Below are 12,584 nucleotides of genomic sequence, written 5' to 3'. Positions count from 1 at the left end.
CTAAGAATAAGGAAATGAGGGGATAGAAAGATGACCCAATGGCTATGAGCCCTTGTTGCTCTTGCAGAGGACCTAGGTTCAGTTCTCAGGAGCCACATGGTGGTTTTCAATCACCTATAATTCCAGTTTCAGGAGATATGGTGCTCTCTTCTGATTTCTGTGGACACCAGACACATGGTACACATACATACACACAGAAAAACACATGCATAAAATGAAATAGATAAATCTATAAAAAAAATTTAAGTGAATGAACAAATGAATGAAAGCCCTAATGATTATTCACAGTGTTACTCTGAGGAAGAGTGGCATTAGGATGTGTATATAGGAAGGGGTGGGGATATTTTATTGCTTTACTTAAGTTCTTCAATATTGAAATTTTACTTTCATTTTACTTTTGAATTCATACTTTAAATTTTCTGTGTTGTTCAAGCATGTCAATATGTACACATGAATGCAGGTGCCAGAACATCAGGTTCCTCTGGAGGAAAAGTCACAGGAGGTTGTGAGCCTTCTGGTGCGGGTGCTGGGAACTGAACTCAGGCCCTCTAAAGAGGAAAATGCACTCTTACCCACTGAACCACCACTCCAGCATCATTTTATTTTCATTTAACTATTTTATAAATAAATAACTTCTATAAGTAAAAATTTTATAAAATGTTTATAAGATTGTATTTTCAGGCACGGTCTCGTGTAGCTCAGTCTGCCTTTGAACTCCATATGTAGCCAAGGAAAACTTTGAACTGCTGGTCCTCCTGTCTCTACTTCCCAAATACTTAGAGTGTGCCACTATCCCTGGTTTACTTGCTGCCTGCTGGACAAGCGCTATACCAACGAGGTCACATCGCAAACACACAAAATTTCGTTGTAAATCACTTGAGGGTCAAGAATGTTCACTTTGATGATTATTTGCTTAACTTATGTGTTGTTAAAGATACAATTATGGATTTTAGTCTTAGAGTTTTATTGTTGCTATTTTTCCTTTTAACTCATAAGTATATACTCTTAAAATAGAAATATTTATGAATGGGACTCATGGTGGGAGAAAAAAGACACCATCACATACTAATTACAGAAGTAATACAGAAGGAATCAGACACCTCACATTTAACTATGTTCCTGAAGAGCCAGAATTAAACTGTGTGTTTCACATTGCAAATCTTTCAGAATGAGGTACACAGTGTGAACCCCCAGCAAATATATGCTGAAAGAATTGATTATGAAACCTTCATGGGCATGATTTGGGCCAATCCTAAAATTACTTTTTCAAATTGGTATTCTCTGGGCAAGTTGAGATAGGACAAGAGAGCAAGGTGCTGTGGAAAGGGAAACTAGAAACCCAGGATACAGGAGTGGACTTGAGTATAAACAGCAAAGAGAGGGTTAGGCTCCTACAGAAGAGAACACAGTACCACACAGCAACAAGCACCTACCATGTGTGAAACCTCACTCCTGTACAGTGCCCCCAGCCTCTCCCCACAGGGAAAGGTCTGGCCACCAGGTCTCCTGAGGTCAAGGCTCCAGAAACCAGGGCAGCTTGGGCTGCAAGGTGAGGTGATTTATTTGCATGAGCCAGGTGACGCTTGAAGACACAGACCAATCCATCTGCCTTAGCTACCAAATAGATCCTCTACCTCCTCCTCCTGTGGAAGCAGTCAAGTCAGGAGGCAGGCAAGGTGACCTTCCAAAGCTGAATCTGTGCTTCTAAAAATAGAAGCATCCTCCAAGAATCTAGAATGGGAGGGGAGGCTGTGGATGTCGAGGGCCAGAACCCAAGTCCCTGGAGCATTGTCAGTATGAAACAGTATTAATTAGACACAGGCACCCAGATCCATAACCTCAGGTGTCTCGCAGAAATTGAAACTAAATGAACTGGCTTTTTTTCCTCTTCCTAGTTAGACTCTCCTGGGCTTTTAAAAGGAGAGGGGAGCAGGGGAGAGATTCATATCTTCTGACCTACTTGGATTGACTGTACATTGCCCAAGGAGATGTCTTTCCCAGGATCTGAGTAGAGGGAATGGAGCTCCTTGTGATGAACTCAAGATGGGATGTGACTAAGTGGACCTCGAGGAACAGACATCAGGGCTCCCTAAATTCCAGGTTCTGAACTTTTCTCCCTGCCTGGGTCTTGTGCAGGACTAGGTTCGTGTCCCAGTATGTCCAATTATGTGGGAACATGAGGTCAGAGACTGTCACTGCCAGGCTCATGCAGTGTCTTTGTCCAGAATTAATGAGAGCTAGAAAATTCCATGATATGGTAGAACCACATGCTCCTGATCTACAGAGGTGGTTTGCCATGCTAAGTGTACAAATGGCAATGTAGATTGGTGGGGAGACTGGGTTATGCCAGAGTGTGTGGGGACAGTGCGGACAGTGTGGCTCATTTGACTGTTCTGTGTAGATAGTCAAGCATATGAGCTAGGGTGAAGCACAGCTGGAAAGACCACAGGAAGCTGTGTGGGGTTGCAGGTGGAGTCTCTGGGCTCTACTAGGGTGAACAGCCCTGGTAGGCTCCTCTTTGCATGGCTTTGTGCTGAGAACTGTCTCTAGATCGCAACAGCCATGTGAGTAGAGCCACATGGAAGGTCACTCTGGGAATGCTGCATTCTGGACTATGGGAGTTTGTATGAGGCTGTACATGTGGGCTGGGTGTGTGGTAGCTTCCTGAGAACATCCTCTTCAGCTCTACCATCTTAAATATTGTGCTTCCATAGATGTAGAGCTATCCCAGTACAAGGGTGGAGTTTCTTTATGACATTAGGATGTCATGAGCTAAACAAAAGGAGCAGAGTGTCCTTTCAAACACTGCCCTGCTGCTGAGCCTCCTGCATGTGGGCTGAAGACACTTTCTAATGCTTCGGTTTGTGCTTTCTTAACAGGACAATGTGGATCTGGAGAGCTTATGTTTTCACTCTGTTATCTTCCAACGGCTGGCAGGCTGACCATCACCATTATAAAAGCAAGGAATTTAAAGGCAATGGACATAACAGGAGCATCAGGTGGGGCATTCTTCAGTTCCTCGTCTGGTTCTCATTCAGCACATTATGACATTCCTATTATGGTACCTTGGGTCTGGAACCAAGTTGCCTACCACCTCTAAGTGCTGTGTGACCTTGGACAAGTCACTTGACCTCTCTGGGCTTCAAATTGCCATTTGTAAAGTGTGAGTAAGATTAGTGTCTGGCCCATTGAGTTGTTGTATGATGAACTGAGTTAATGATTATAAGATGTAGTGTATTAAGGTGCTACATGATGTTAGTTGAGTTAGCCTTTCCCTACCCATAATTGGGACTTGACACACAGTTTGCATATTCTGAGTAGTCTGCCCAGTTAGGCCTTTCTACAGACTTCACTGTCTTAGGCTCATTGAAGATTTGAGACAATTCTGACTCCTTATAAAAGTGAAATATAGCTTTTTTTTTTTTAAGCGAACCAAGCATATACCTTTAAGTTATAAACCCTGACACAAAAAATGTCTCAATATGCAGTTATACTATGCGTATTCGTACCTGTCTTGGCTAAGTGGTCACTAAGGCATAGACCACTGATACAAAGACTGAACTCAGGAGCCTGAGATGCAGTGTATTCCTTTGTTGTTGCTGATGGGTGTGTATGCATGTATGTGTGTGCATCCGTGTGCATACATGTAGATATGAAGACCAGAGGTCAACCTCATCTGTCACTCCCATGGAGTCATTCTCTACTAGTCCATCACTACTGTCCAGCTCAAAAGGCAGTCCTGTATCTCTTCCTAGCCACACACATACTGCCCTCACTCCTCATCCTTCCAGAAGGTACTTTAAGCCAGAGGAACGGTATCTTTTTTTTTTCCTTGCTTAGAAACATCCTGGAGTATAGAACACAAAATATACCAACATGTTGGAATAAATGTCATACCTGACCTTGATTTTTAAGAAAGGTTCTCTCACTGAGACCTGGACTCACCGTTGGGCTATGACTGGACAGCAAACACCAGGATCCTCTTGTTTCCACTTACCTTGCACTGGGATTACAAGTGCATGCCACCCACCATGCCCAGATGTATGACTAGAAGGGGGATTTAACTCAAGTCTTAGGCTTGCATGTGCATGACAAGCTTGTTACTGACTGGTATTTACTCCAAGATGTTGATATATTCTGTGTTCTATATTCCAAGCTGTTTCTAAGCAAGAAAAAAAAAAAAGATACAGCTCCTCTGGCTTAAAGTACTTCTGGAAGGGGTGAGGAATGAGGCAGTATGTGGTTAGGCAGAGAGATACAGGACTGCCTTTTGAGCTGCGTGTTTGAGGGAGTAGTGGACCAGAGGCGCCCCTCTAGAGCACAGTCAGCCTGGTCACCTGTCGCTCTGCCATGTTTCTCTCTTGCTGGTTAATGACTACCTTCTTCCTTTGCAAACACACTTCCAGGGTCTCCCAGGACTTGAGGCCATCCACCCTACAGACTGTCCCATTCTCTAGGAGTGCAGAGCCCATACAGCTAGAAGCATTCCCCTAAAAAGAGGCCCAATATTTAAGCAAAATCATCATGGGTGCTCAGAGTTGGGGTGCTGAGTCCTGTCTCCCACTCCTGGGAAATGTCTGTGTTTTTCTTCCTTTCACAGACAGACAGGTCCTGAATTCTGGGTGGAATATTTTCTATTTGGCAGCAGATGTTTTTCACCCTATTTTTAAATTTCATGAATTTTGAGGAGACAGTGTCCTGTGTTTTTTTCTTGAATGAATAACTTAATTATTCTAAGTAGTTGCTGCCCACATCACATATCACATGAATTAAAATCCTCAACCTCTAACTCTAGTCTCCAGACAGAGAAAGGAAGTCTTCCCCTATTGGTCATATGCACCAGCATCTGCATTTGTCCTCACACTGCCTGTTCTCATGTCTGTACAGATCCCTACGTGAAAGTGTCACTGATGTGTGATGGCCGGCGACTGAAGAAAAGGAAAACATCCACCAAGAGAAACACGCTTAATCCTGTTTACAATGAAGCCATAGTCTTTGATGTCCCTCCTGAAAGCATCGACCAGATTCACTTGTCCATAGCTGTCATGGATTATGACCGGTGAGATGCCAGGAGCGCTCTCTCTTTCTGTACACTCTCGCTGTTTTCTAGGCAGGATGGGCAGATTGGGACAGCCATATGCTTATCTGGGGTTCCAGGACACAGAGTAACCAAAGGGGAAGCACATGAAGACAGGCTGACAGGGAATCACATTGTCAAACCAAGCAGTAGAGTCCTCTCACTACAGTACTTCTAATACCTTCATCTCTCCCCTCCCCCTTTCTGATCTTTCTTCTCCTCACCTTCCACATCCCACTTCTTTCCCTTCCATTTCTGCACACTTCCTGGTATCTCTATGTGTCAAACTGTGGCTCCACGGGTCTTGTTTTCATTGAGCAGCCTAACTCCTTTAGTGGAAAGTTTCTATCCAAAACACAGAATGATTACTTTGGCCACCACCAACGTTTCTAAATATATAACTACAATCTTTTTTTTTTCCTTCTTGCACTGTTTTTAACAAAGATCATTTCCATCCACTTCAGTTTGAAAGCAAACACAGAAATGTTCTCTTGAAAATGCTAGGATCAGTATAGATGAAGGGTACATTAAAATGTATAAGATGCTAGACTTTTAATTAATACAGCACAGAGGAGATATTATAGCCTGCATTGTAGCCAATTGTGTATTTAAAGGAGAGATTTGAAAACAGCCATTTTAATATGCAAAGGAAGTACCCAGGGAATTATACATGTTAAACCAGTCATTAGACAGAAATGCAAAGTCTCTTTTAATTAGAAACCTCCCACGTGGTCTGGGCACAATTATAAAAGAAAAAAATCAGTCTGGCTTCTAATATAATCTCACAAATATTATTTGAAGCTAAAATTTTTTTCATCTACCCTGAAATGTTAGCACAGTGGTATCAGTGACCTCAATGCTTTTCCAGTAAATCCTACATAAGGCATGCCTTGTCTTCTGACACAGTTGCCCATGAGTGTGACAGCCCATGCTGGGCATAGACCTTGTCCTGTCTTCTTTGGATACACACAACACCATAGTGCCAGGTCCCAGGAGGGGATGTTGCCCACCAGCTGTGGAAGGCTAGGCTAGCACTTCCAAGCTATTGCCAAGGTTCCTGCATCAACAAATCTGATTATGCAATCTCTGCCTCAATTTAATTATCAGTAAACTCATGAATCTGGCCTGGAAAAATCCATGGCAGTATCCACAGGGCCTCTGCATGCATTTTGTTTAATAGGTATAGACTTAAATATCCCAAACACTCCATCTCCATTTCTTCTCCTTCTCCCCACACAAATGGAATAGAAATCACTCATCTTTTCTGGGAGGAAAAAGAGGTTATCCCAAAAAGTCAAAGAATGGGATACATAATTCTAATTATTTCAAGGGAGTTTGTAATTATTATTATTATTACTATTATTATTATTATTATTACTACTACTACTACTACTACTACTACTAAGGAAAAAGTAAAATGACATAAGGTAAGACCTACTCACAAAGAGTTTCAGGCTGTTAGCCCTAAGTTAAAGAAGCTGGGTGCCTTTCCAAGTTGAGAACTCAAGTTGACCCAAAGAACCAAATCTGAGTGTAGAAACAGATGGGGAAAATATGATGGCGGTGGTCTCTAATGAATCAAGGAGCAAGAAGACCCAGTATCCCTCCCTACTAGGCTCCACCTGGCCATCCTTGGTTGCCTCTTGTTGAAATTTGAGTTGGTATTACATCACACACTTTTTCCTAATATGTCATCCCATATATCTGGAAGCCAGCTTAGCCTCCAGAACCAGAAATGGTATCATTAGCACACATCAGGTAGTTCTTTGGGCAAAGGTTCTCAGAACCAAATGAACCCATGTCAGTGTTAGGACAGTTGAATACAGTACTTAACCCTAGGTATTTCTGCTATTTAGCCTGGACTGTGCTTTTAAATTATAGAATTTTTTTAATAGCCCACTATTTCTGAATTTCTTCCATTTATTTGAGTTGTTGCTTTTATTTCTGTATACCAAATTTTAAGAAAAAACTATTGTGGCCCATTTTCACAGTGTAGGTCACAATGAAGTCATTGGCGTGTGTCAAGTAGGCAACGAGGCTGAACGGCTAGGCAGAGACCACTGGAGTGAGATGCTATCATATCCTCGGAAGCCCATTGCACACTGGCACTCTCTGATGGAGGTAAGACTACCCCACATGTTCCACTCTGTAGATTACATGTTTTGCTGCTGAGATGCAAAGCTGTAACAGAATGAATGTGCCTGGCTCTTCTGTCACTAGCACTGTCCCTGGTGACATTTCCCAGGACTGTTGTGACTTGCATGAAATCTGAGGTTCAGTATATTCTTTCAACCAGCCTAGGATGTTTGGATCAGGGACCATCCCTCATTTTTATTGTCTTTTAAAAGGATCAGGATTCTGACTCCATTCTACAGCTTTGGGTTGGCTTTTGGAGGGCATCTACATGAGACAGAGAGGGAGCCTCAGTTTTAGGACTGCCTCTGGCCCTAGCCTGTGAGTCTTATGTTGCTTAGCATCATTTTCAGGTTTATTTAATTAAAAATAACAAGGCACAAAACAACAAGATGTTGAAAGGAAATTTCTCTTTCCTTACATACAGAAAGTCCAAACGAAGACAGTGTAGAGTATACACAATTGTGTACACAAAGCCCAGACTTCTCCCATCTTTCTCCTTAACTATCTCAGTGATTACCATTGTACAATGTGGCCACTAACCTCAAAAACATTTTATCTTTCATGCCACAAAAATGTGGAACAAGGAAAGGGTCAAAAGAATACACAGTGCTTCTTTCAAGGTTCTCTTTGAGATCTCCCAAGATACTGCTTCTTATGTGCGATTTAGTCACAGGGTTTTGGACATGTCAGTTTGAGGGAAGGGTAATAAATACATTCTTTTTATTGTGTGCCTAACTAATAAGTAGGGTTTTATTTTCAAGAAAGGAAGAATGCGTACTGGCCATCATCCTGCCACTTTCCCCTCATCCACTCACCCTGTCACTTCTCACTAGTTCTTCTCTTTATCTTTGCTTATTGACTCATTTATTTTGGCATTCTCCAAAACTAGTATTGAATTGAGGAACTTTTCTGAGGATCACATGCCATATAAACACATGAAGTACACATGTGAGTGAGAGACAACTCTTCTTTGAGCTCATGAGAACTGAGTCTCGTGGAGGAATGGAAGCATTAGGAATAGAGCGGAGCCACTGTCATGGCCAAGGAGTATGTGGGTCCAGGCAGAGAACTTTGCTCTGTTCTCTCAGTATAGGCAGCTTCTCCCCACATAAGTGCCCTGAGAGCAAAGGCGAGCACTGTCCAGTGTGGATACCTCTGCCATTGACAGTCAGGTGAGTGTGATGGAGTAAACATGCAGGCAACTGGAGAGGGTGAGGCCAAGAGGATGCCTCCTTTGATGCTTAAAGGAGACTCTAAGCATGAAGAGTCCAGTTTTTCAATGATAGACTAGGATCCCCTCATTTGCCTGAGTGTATCTCTGACCCTGGACCATAGAAAACCTCTCTTTTCTGGCAAATTAATCCCTAAGGGAGACTCAACCATGAGCCACTTGAGAAAGTACCAGGGGAACTATGGCTCATTTCCTCAGCTCCTGGAGCGACCCCATATGTGGGCTTAGTAAATTGCCCAGAGAGATCACTGGTAAGTGGCAATGAGAGCCAGTGTAATCTACCTCCTGTACCATTAGAAGTCACTTCTGATTTAAATTCTCCTTTGTGGTCAGAGTGTTAAAGCTCCGTGACAGGTGAAGGGAAAGGAGTAAGGTCCACAGGGCTGAGAGATGAGCTCTGTTCCAAGCAGGACTTTCTCGGTGTTCTTGGAAAGCAAACCCTGGTGGGGTGCAGCATGCAGGTGTGGATAGGAAGCACCATGGAGGTGTCTTCCACTTCAGAGGGAAGAACATTGTGCAACTTAGGTCCCTGGGAGGCTCTCAAACCCTTAGCTCTCAGCTTTTTGCAAATGTTCAAATGTAAGTGAGAGAGATAAATGTTGAGGGTTAAAAAATGAAACATTTGTACAGTGGCAGGAATTACTTCAGCAAATACAATGGTTTTCTCAATGGTTGCCGTGGAACTAAGGGAATGAAATGCATATGTCCCCAGTATGAAAGGTGAGTGAGGTTGCTCCTTCCCTGTGGCCTCTTGCCCGTCTTTGAAGTCATGTCTTGAACTCGATCCATCTCCAGAGGGAAATGCCTTCCCTTTTAAAATAACATGCAGCTGGCAAAATTAGGACAATGGTACCCGATGAGATTAAAGAAGGCACGAGGTGGACTGTGCTTTGTCAGCCACAGTATGGATGGAGGTGGTCACAGGCAGGTCTGGGAAGTATGTGTGCTGGAGCTGGATGGACCTAGATTCACACTGCTGTGCAGCCACGTACTGTTTGATTGTTCCTCACCTTTGATTTTTCTCATCTGTAAAGTTGTCATACTGCCTGTCTCTAAGGGTCATTGGAAGATTAAGGTTTTTAAGGGGTGGGAGGATTGAGATGGGATTTCATGTAGCCAAGGCTAGCCTTGGGCAACAGATATAGCCAAGGATGACCTTGAACTTCTAATCCCCTTGCACTTCATGGGTGCTAAGAGGGTGGGCATACACCACCACCACCACCACCACCACCACCACCACCACCACCATTTTACACAGTGCTGGGGATTGAACTAGGTATGTTTATGTCTGAGCAAGCACTCTACACACTGAGCTTTATCTCCAGCATAGATAAAGTTAATCTGTGAGAAAGACAGCTCCATGGCTGACATCTAACCAGTGTTAGTAAAGTTCTCATTATTGTGTGTTAAATTCTGATGGGTTGCTCTGTTCCTCATGGGACTCTGTAACATAAGGAAATATCACCCATGATGTTTTTTATGGCAACAGCTAGGATCCATAGTAAGCATCATCCCAGGTTGGAAGAGTGGCTCACTCAATACTTGACTGAACATGGGTATACAGATTTTTTTTGTCTTGTTTTTATTTTGAGACAGGGTTTCTTGTGTAGCCCTGGCTGTTCTGTAACTCACTCTGTAGACCAGGCTGGAATCGAACTCAGAGATCCACCTGCCTCTGTCTCCTAAATGCTGGGATTAAAGACTCATGCCACCACCAACTGGCTCAGGTGTACAGATTTTGTTTTTTGTTTTTGTTTTTCAAGACAGGGTTTCTGTGTGTAGCTTTGGAGACTGTCCTGGATCTTGCTCTGTTGGCCAATCTGGCCTCAAACTCACAGAGATCCGGCTGGCTCTGCCTCCCCAGTGCTGGGATTAAAGGTGTGTGCCACTGCCACCCAGCTTCAGGTGTACAGATTTAAGGTCTACTTCTTTCTCCTTTAACTCTACTGCAAAGATAACCTGTTATTATGCTCTCTTAAACTTAAAACGGCTTAATCATTGGTGTGTGCATGTTGTGTGTGTATGGAGCACAGAGCAGAGTGAATAATTGAGCATGAGTTGGGATTTAGTGTGTAAGGAGTTTGACCTGACAGAAACTCCATACTGCTAGAGAACAAGGGATTAGGTTATAAATGAACCCCAATTCCTGCAGAGATCTGGCCATCTACTCAGGGCTATATCTAATATACCCTGACATTGCCAGGGTAGGTAGCAGATGGAGTCTTCAGAACCAATGAGTTCAAAAATCGGTTTCTTTTCTGGGACTCGGCATGGCTTCACTACACAACCAAAGGTCATCCAATACCTCTCCCCTTACTCTTCATAACATCATCAGCTCAGAAAGCTGTGTAAAGCCCCCCAGAGGTTTCTTGGAACTTGGAAGTAAAAATGTCCCCTCCAGATGACAGGAGTGCAGGGTTCCCTTATCAGCATCATTGTAGACAAATTTCTAAATGGTCTTATTAAATAAAAAACATGGAGCCAGAAATTTGGGTTAAAGAGAGATCAGGAAAATATGGAAAGCCACGAGCTAACCTCACCTCACCAACTCTGCAGCTTCCAAAGAGTATGACTCCCTGTCTACCTAGGCTTATATTCCTTATTTTTCTGCCCTCTCATTGGCTCTTAGCCCAGCTACCTAATTTCCTCTTCCTACACAGCTCTGTCATTGTCTGTCTGTCAGACCTCCAGGTCTTGGTTGGTACTGGGATTAAAGGCATGTGTGTGCCTCTGTTCCCTAGTGTGGCTTGAACACACAGAAATCCCTGCTAAGGATTAAGGACATGTGATGGCTGCTTTTTCCCCCTGATCTCAGGCAAGCTTTATTTATTAACGCACAAATAAAATATCACCACATTTCAGCACAAATCAAACATACCACACATCTTCTGTACATCCAAGATAAGATGGTTGATGATATGGTCATCCTCATTTCTCACCCTCCCCTGACAGTCAGGTTGACCTGCATCCAGAGCTTCAGGAGATTAACTGGCAATAGTTCCATGTTTTGCATGGCATCCTTTTGAAATGCTATATAATGTGGGATTAAGATGTGGAAATTACAAGAAAGATGCATGTCCATTTTTAAATTATGCTTTGTTTTGAAATGATAAGACAGAAAACCCAATCAGAATATATATATTTTACATTGATTTGTAGGATGCAATAATAGTTAATTAATTAAAAATATTTAATATAAATCCTATACTAGGGTGTTCAGTGTAGATCCATCCTCCTCTCCCATTGCTTAACCTTTGTACAGACAAGTGTATCAGGCCAGAAAGGTTTTACCCCGTCATGGCTGGCTGCTGAGATCACCTGATTTAGCCTCTTACACCCTTTCCCCAGGGCAACTCGATAGTGCAGGACATCCTGTAATGACCAGAGTCTTTTGTCTTCCTTAGGCTGAGTGAGGCTATAAATTTAGAGCTATGAAGAACCTAAAGCAATTATCAGTTACCAAGTCTGGCTTTAAAGTTGCATCAGTGCCCTCTTTAAAGCATTTCTAGATATTTTCTTGTGCTCAACAGAGCCCACTTGGAATATTCAATCTACACATTCCAGGGAAAAGCATCTAATTTCCCGAGTGGGTCAAAGAATGTAACTTCTAACCCACTCCATCCAGCACTGTAGGAGTGTAGTGACTTTGAGAAAGGTACTGACAAGACCAGGAAACTCAATAGAGTAATCATGCTGCTTCCCAAAGGTGCATGAGACTATATACTCTGGGAAAGTTGCTGATTACAACAGAGGCGGGCAATTAGAGCAATTTTCAAGGAAGGGTATGGGTGGAAAGGACACATGAGCTGTGGGAGCCCGGGTGCCATCACAGACCTGTACAGATACATACTCTCTCTCCCATATTCCTGCAGATCATGTTAATCCAGGGGCTACTTTACACTTAGTTCTTCCTTCAGTCCATCTGAACATAGCGTTTCAAACTTGGGGTAAACCAGAGTCGCTTCTCTCTGCTCCAGGCTTTCTTGATCTGGGACTTTGGCATGGCTTCACTGCATACTCAAGTTAATCTATGGAAATGCAGCTGCACAGTTGGTATCTAACCAGTACTCAGTAAAATTCTTATGATTAATGTGTGACCTACATCCTGATGGGCCACTCTGTGTCCTCATGGGACTCTGG

General features: G+C 43.0%; 1 protein-coding gene across 1 annotated transcript; it reads left to right on the top strand.

Moving 5' to 3' along the window:
• Positions 1 to 1,434: 1,434 nt before the first annotated feature.
• LOC114710239 (synaptotagmin-9-like) lies at positions 1,435 to 7,198 on the top strand (the record flags this gene model as incomplete). The annotated part of the gene is made up of 4 exons (XM_037202003.1): positions 1,435 to 1,549; positions 2,880 to 2,999; positions 4,888 to 5,059; positions 7,069 to 7,198. Coding segments are annotated over exons 1-4 (537 nt in total), but the record flags the coding sequence as incomplete, so codon positions are not given.
• Between the last annotated feature and the right edge of the window lie 5,386 nt (positions 7,199 to 12,584).

Source organism: Peromyscus leucopus, unplaced genomic scaffold (assembly GCF_004664715.2).
Source record: "Peromyscus leucopus breed LL Stock unplaced genomic scaffold, UCI_PerLeu_2.1 scaffold_819, whole genome shotgun sequence".
NCBI classification, from domain to species: Eukaryota; Metazoa; Chordata; class Mammalia; order Rodentia; family Cricetidae; genus Peromyscus; species Peromyscus leucopus.
This window is presented reverse-complemented; position numbering and strand designations above follow the sequence as displayed.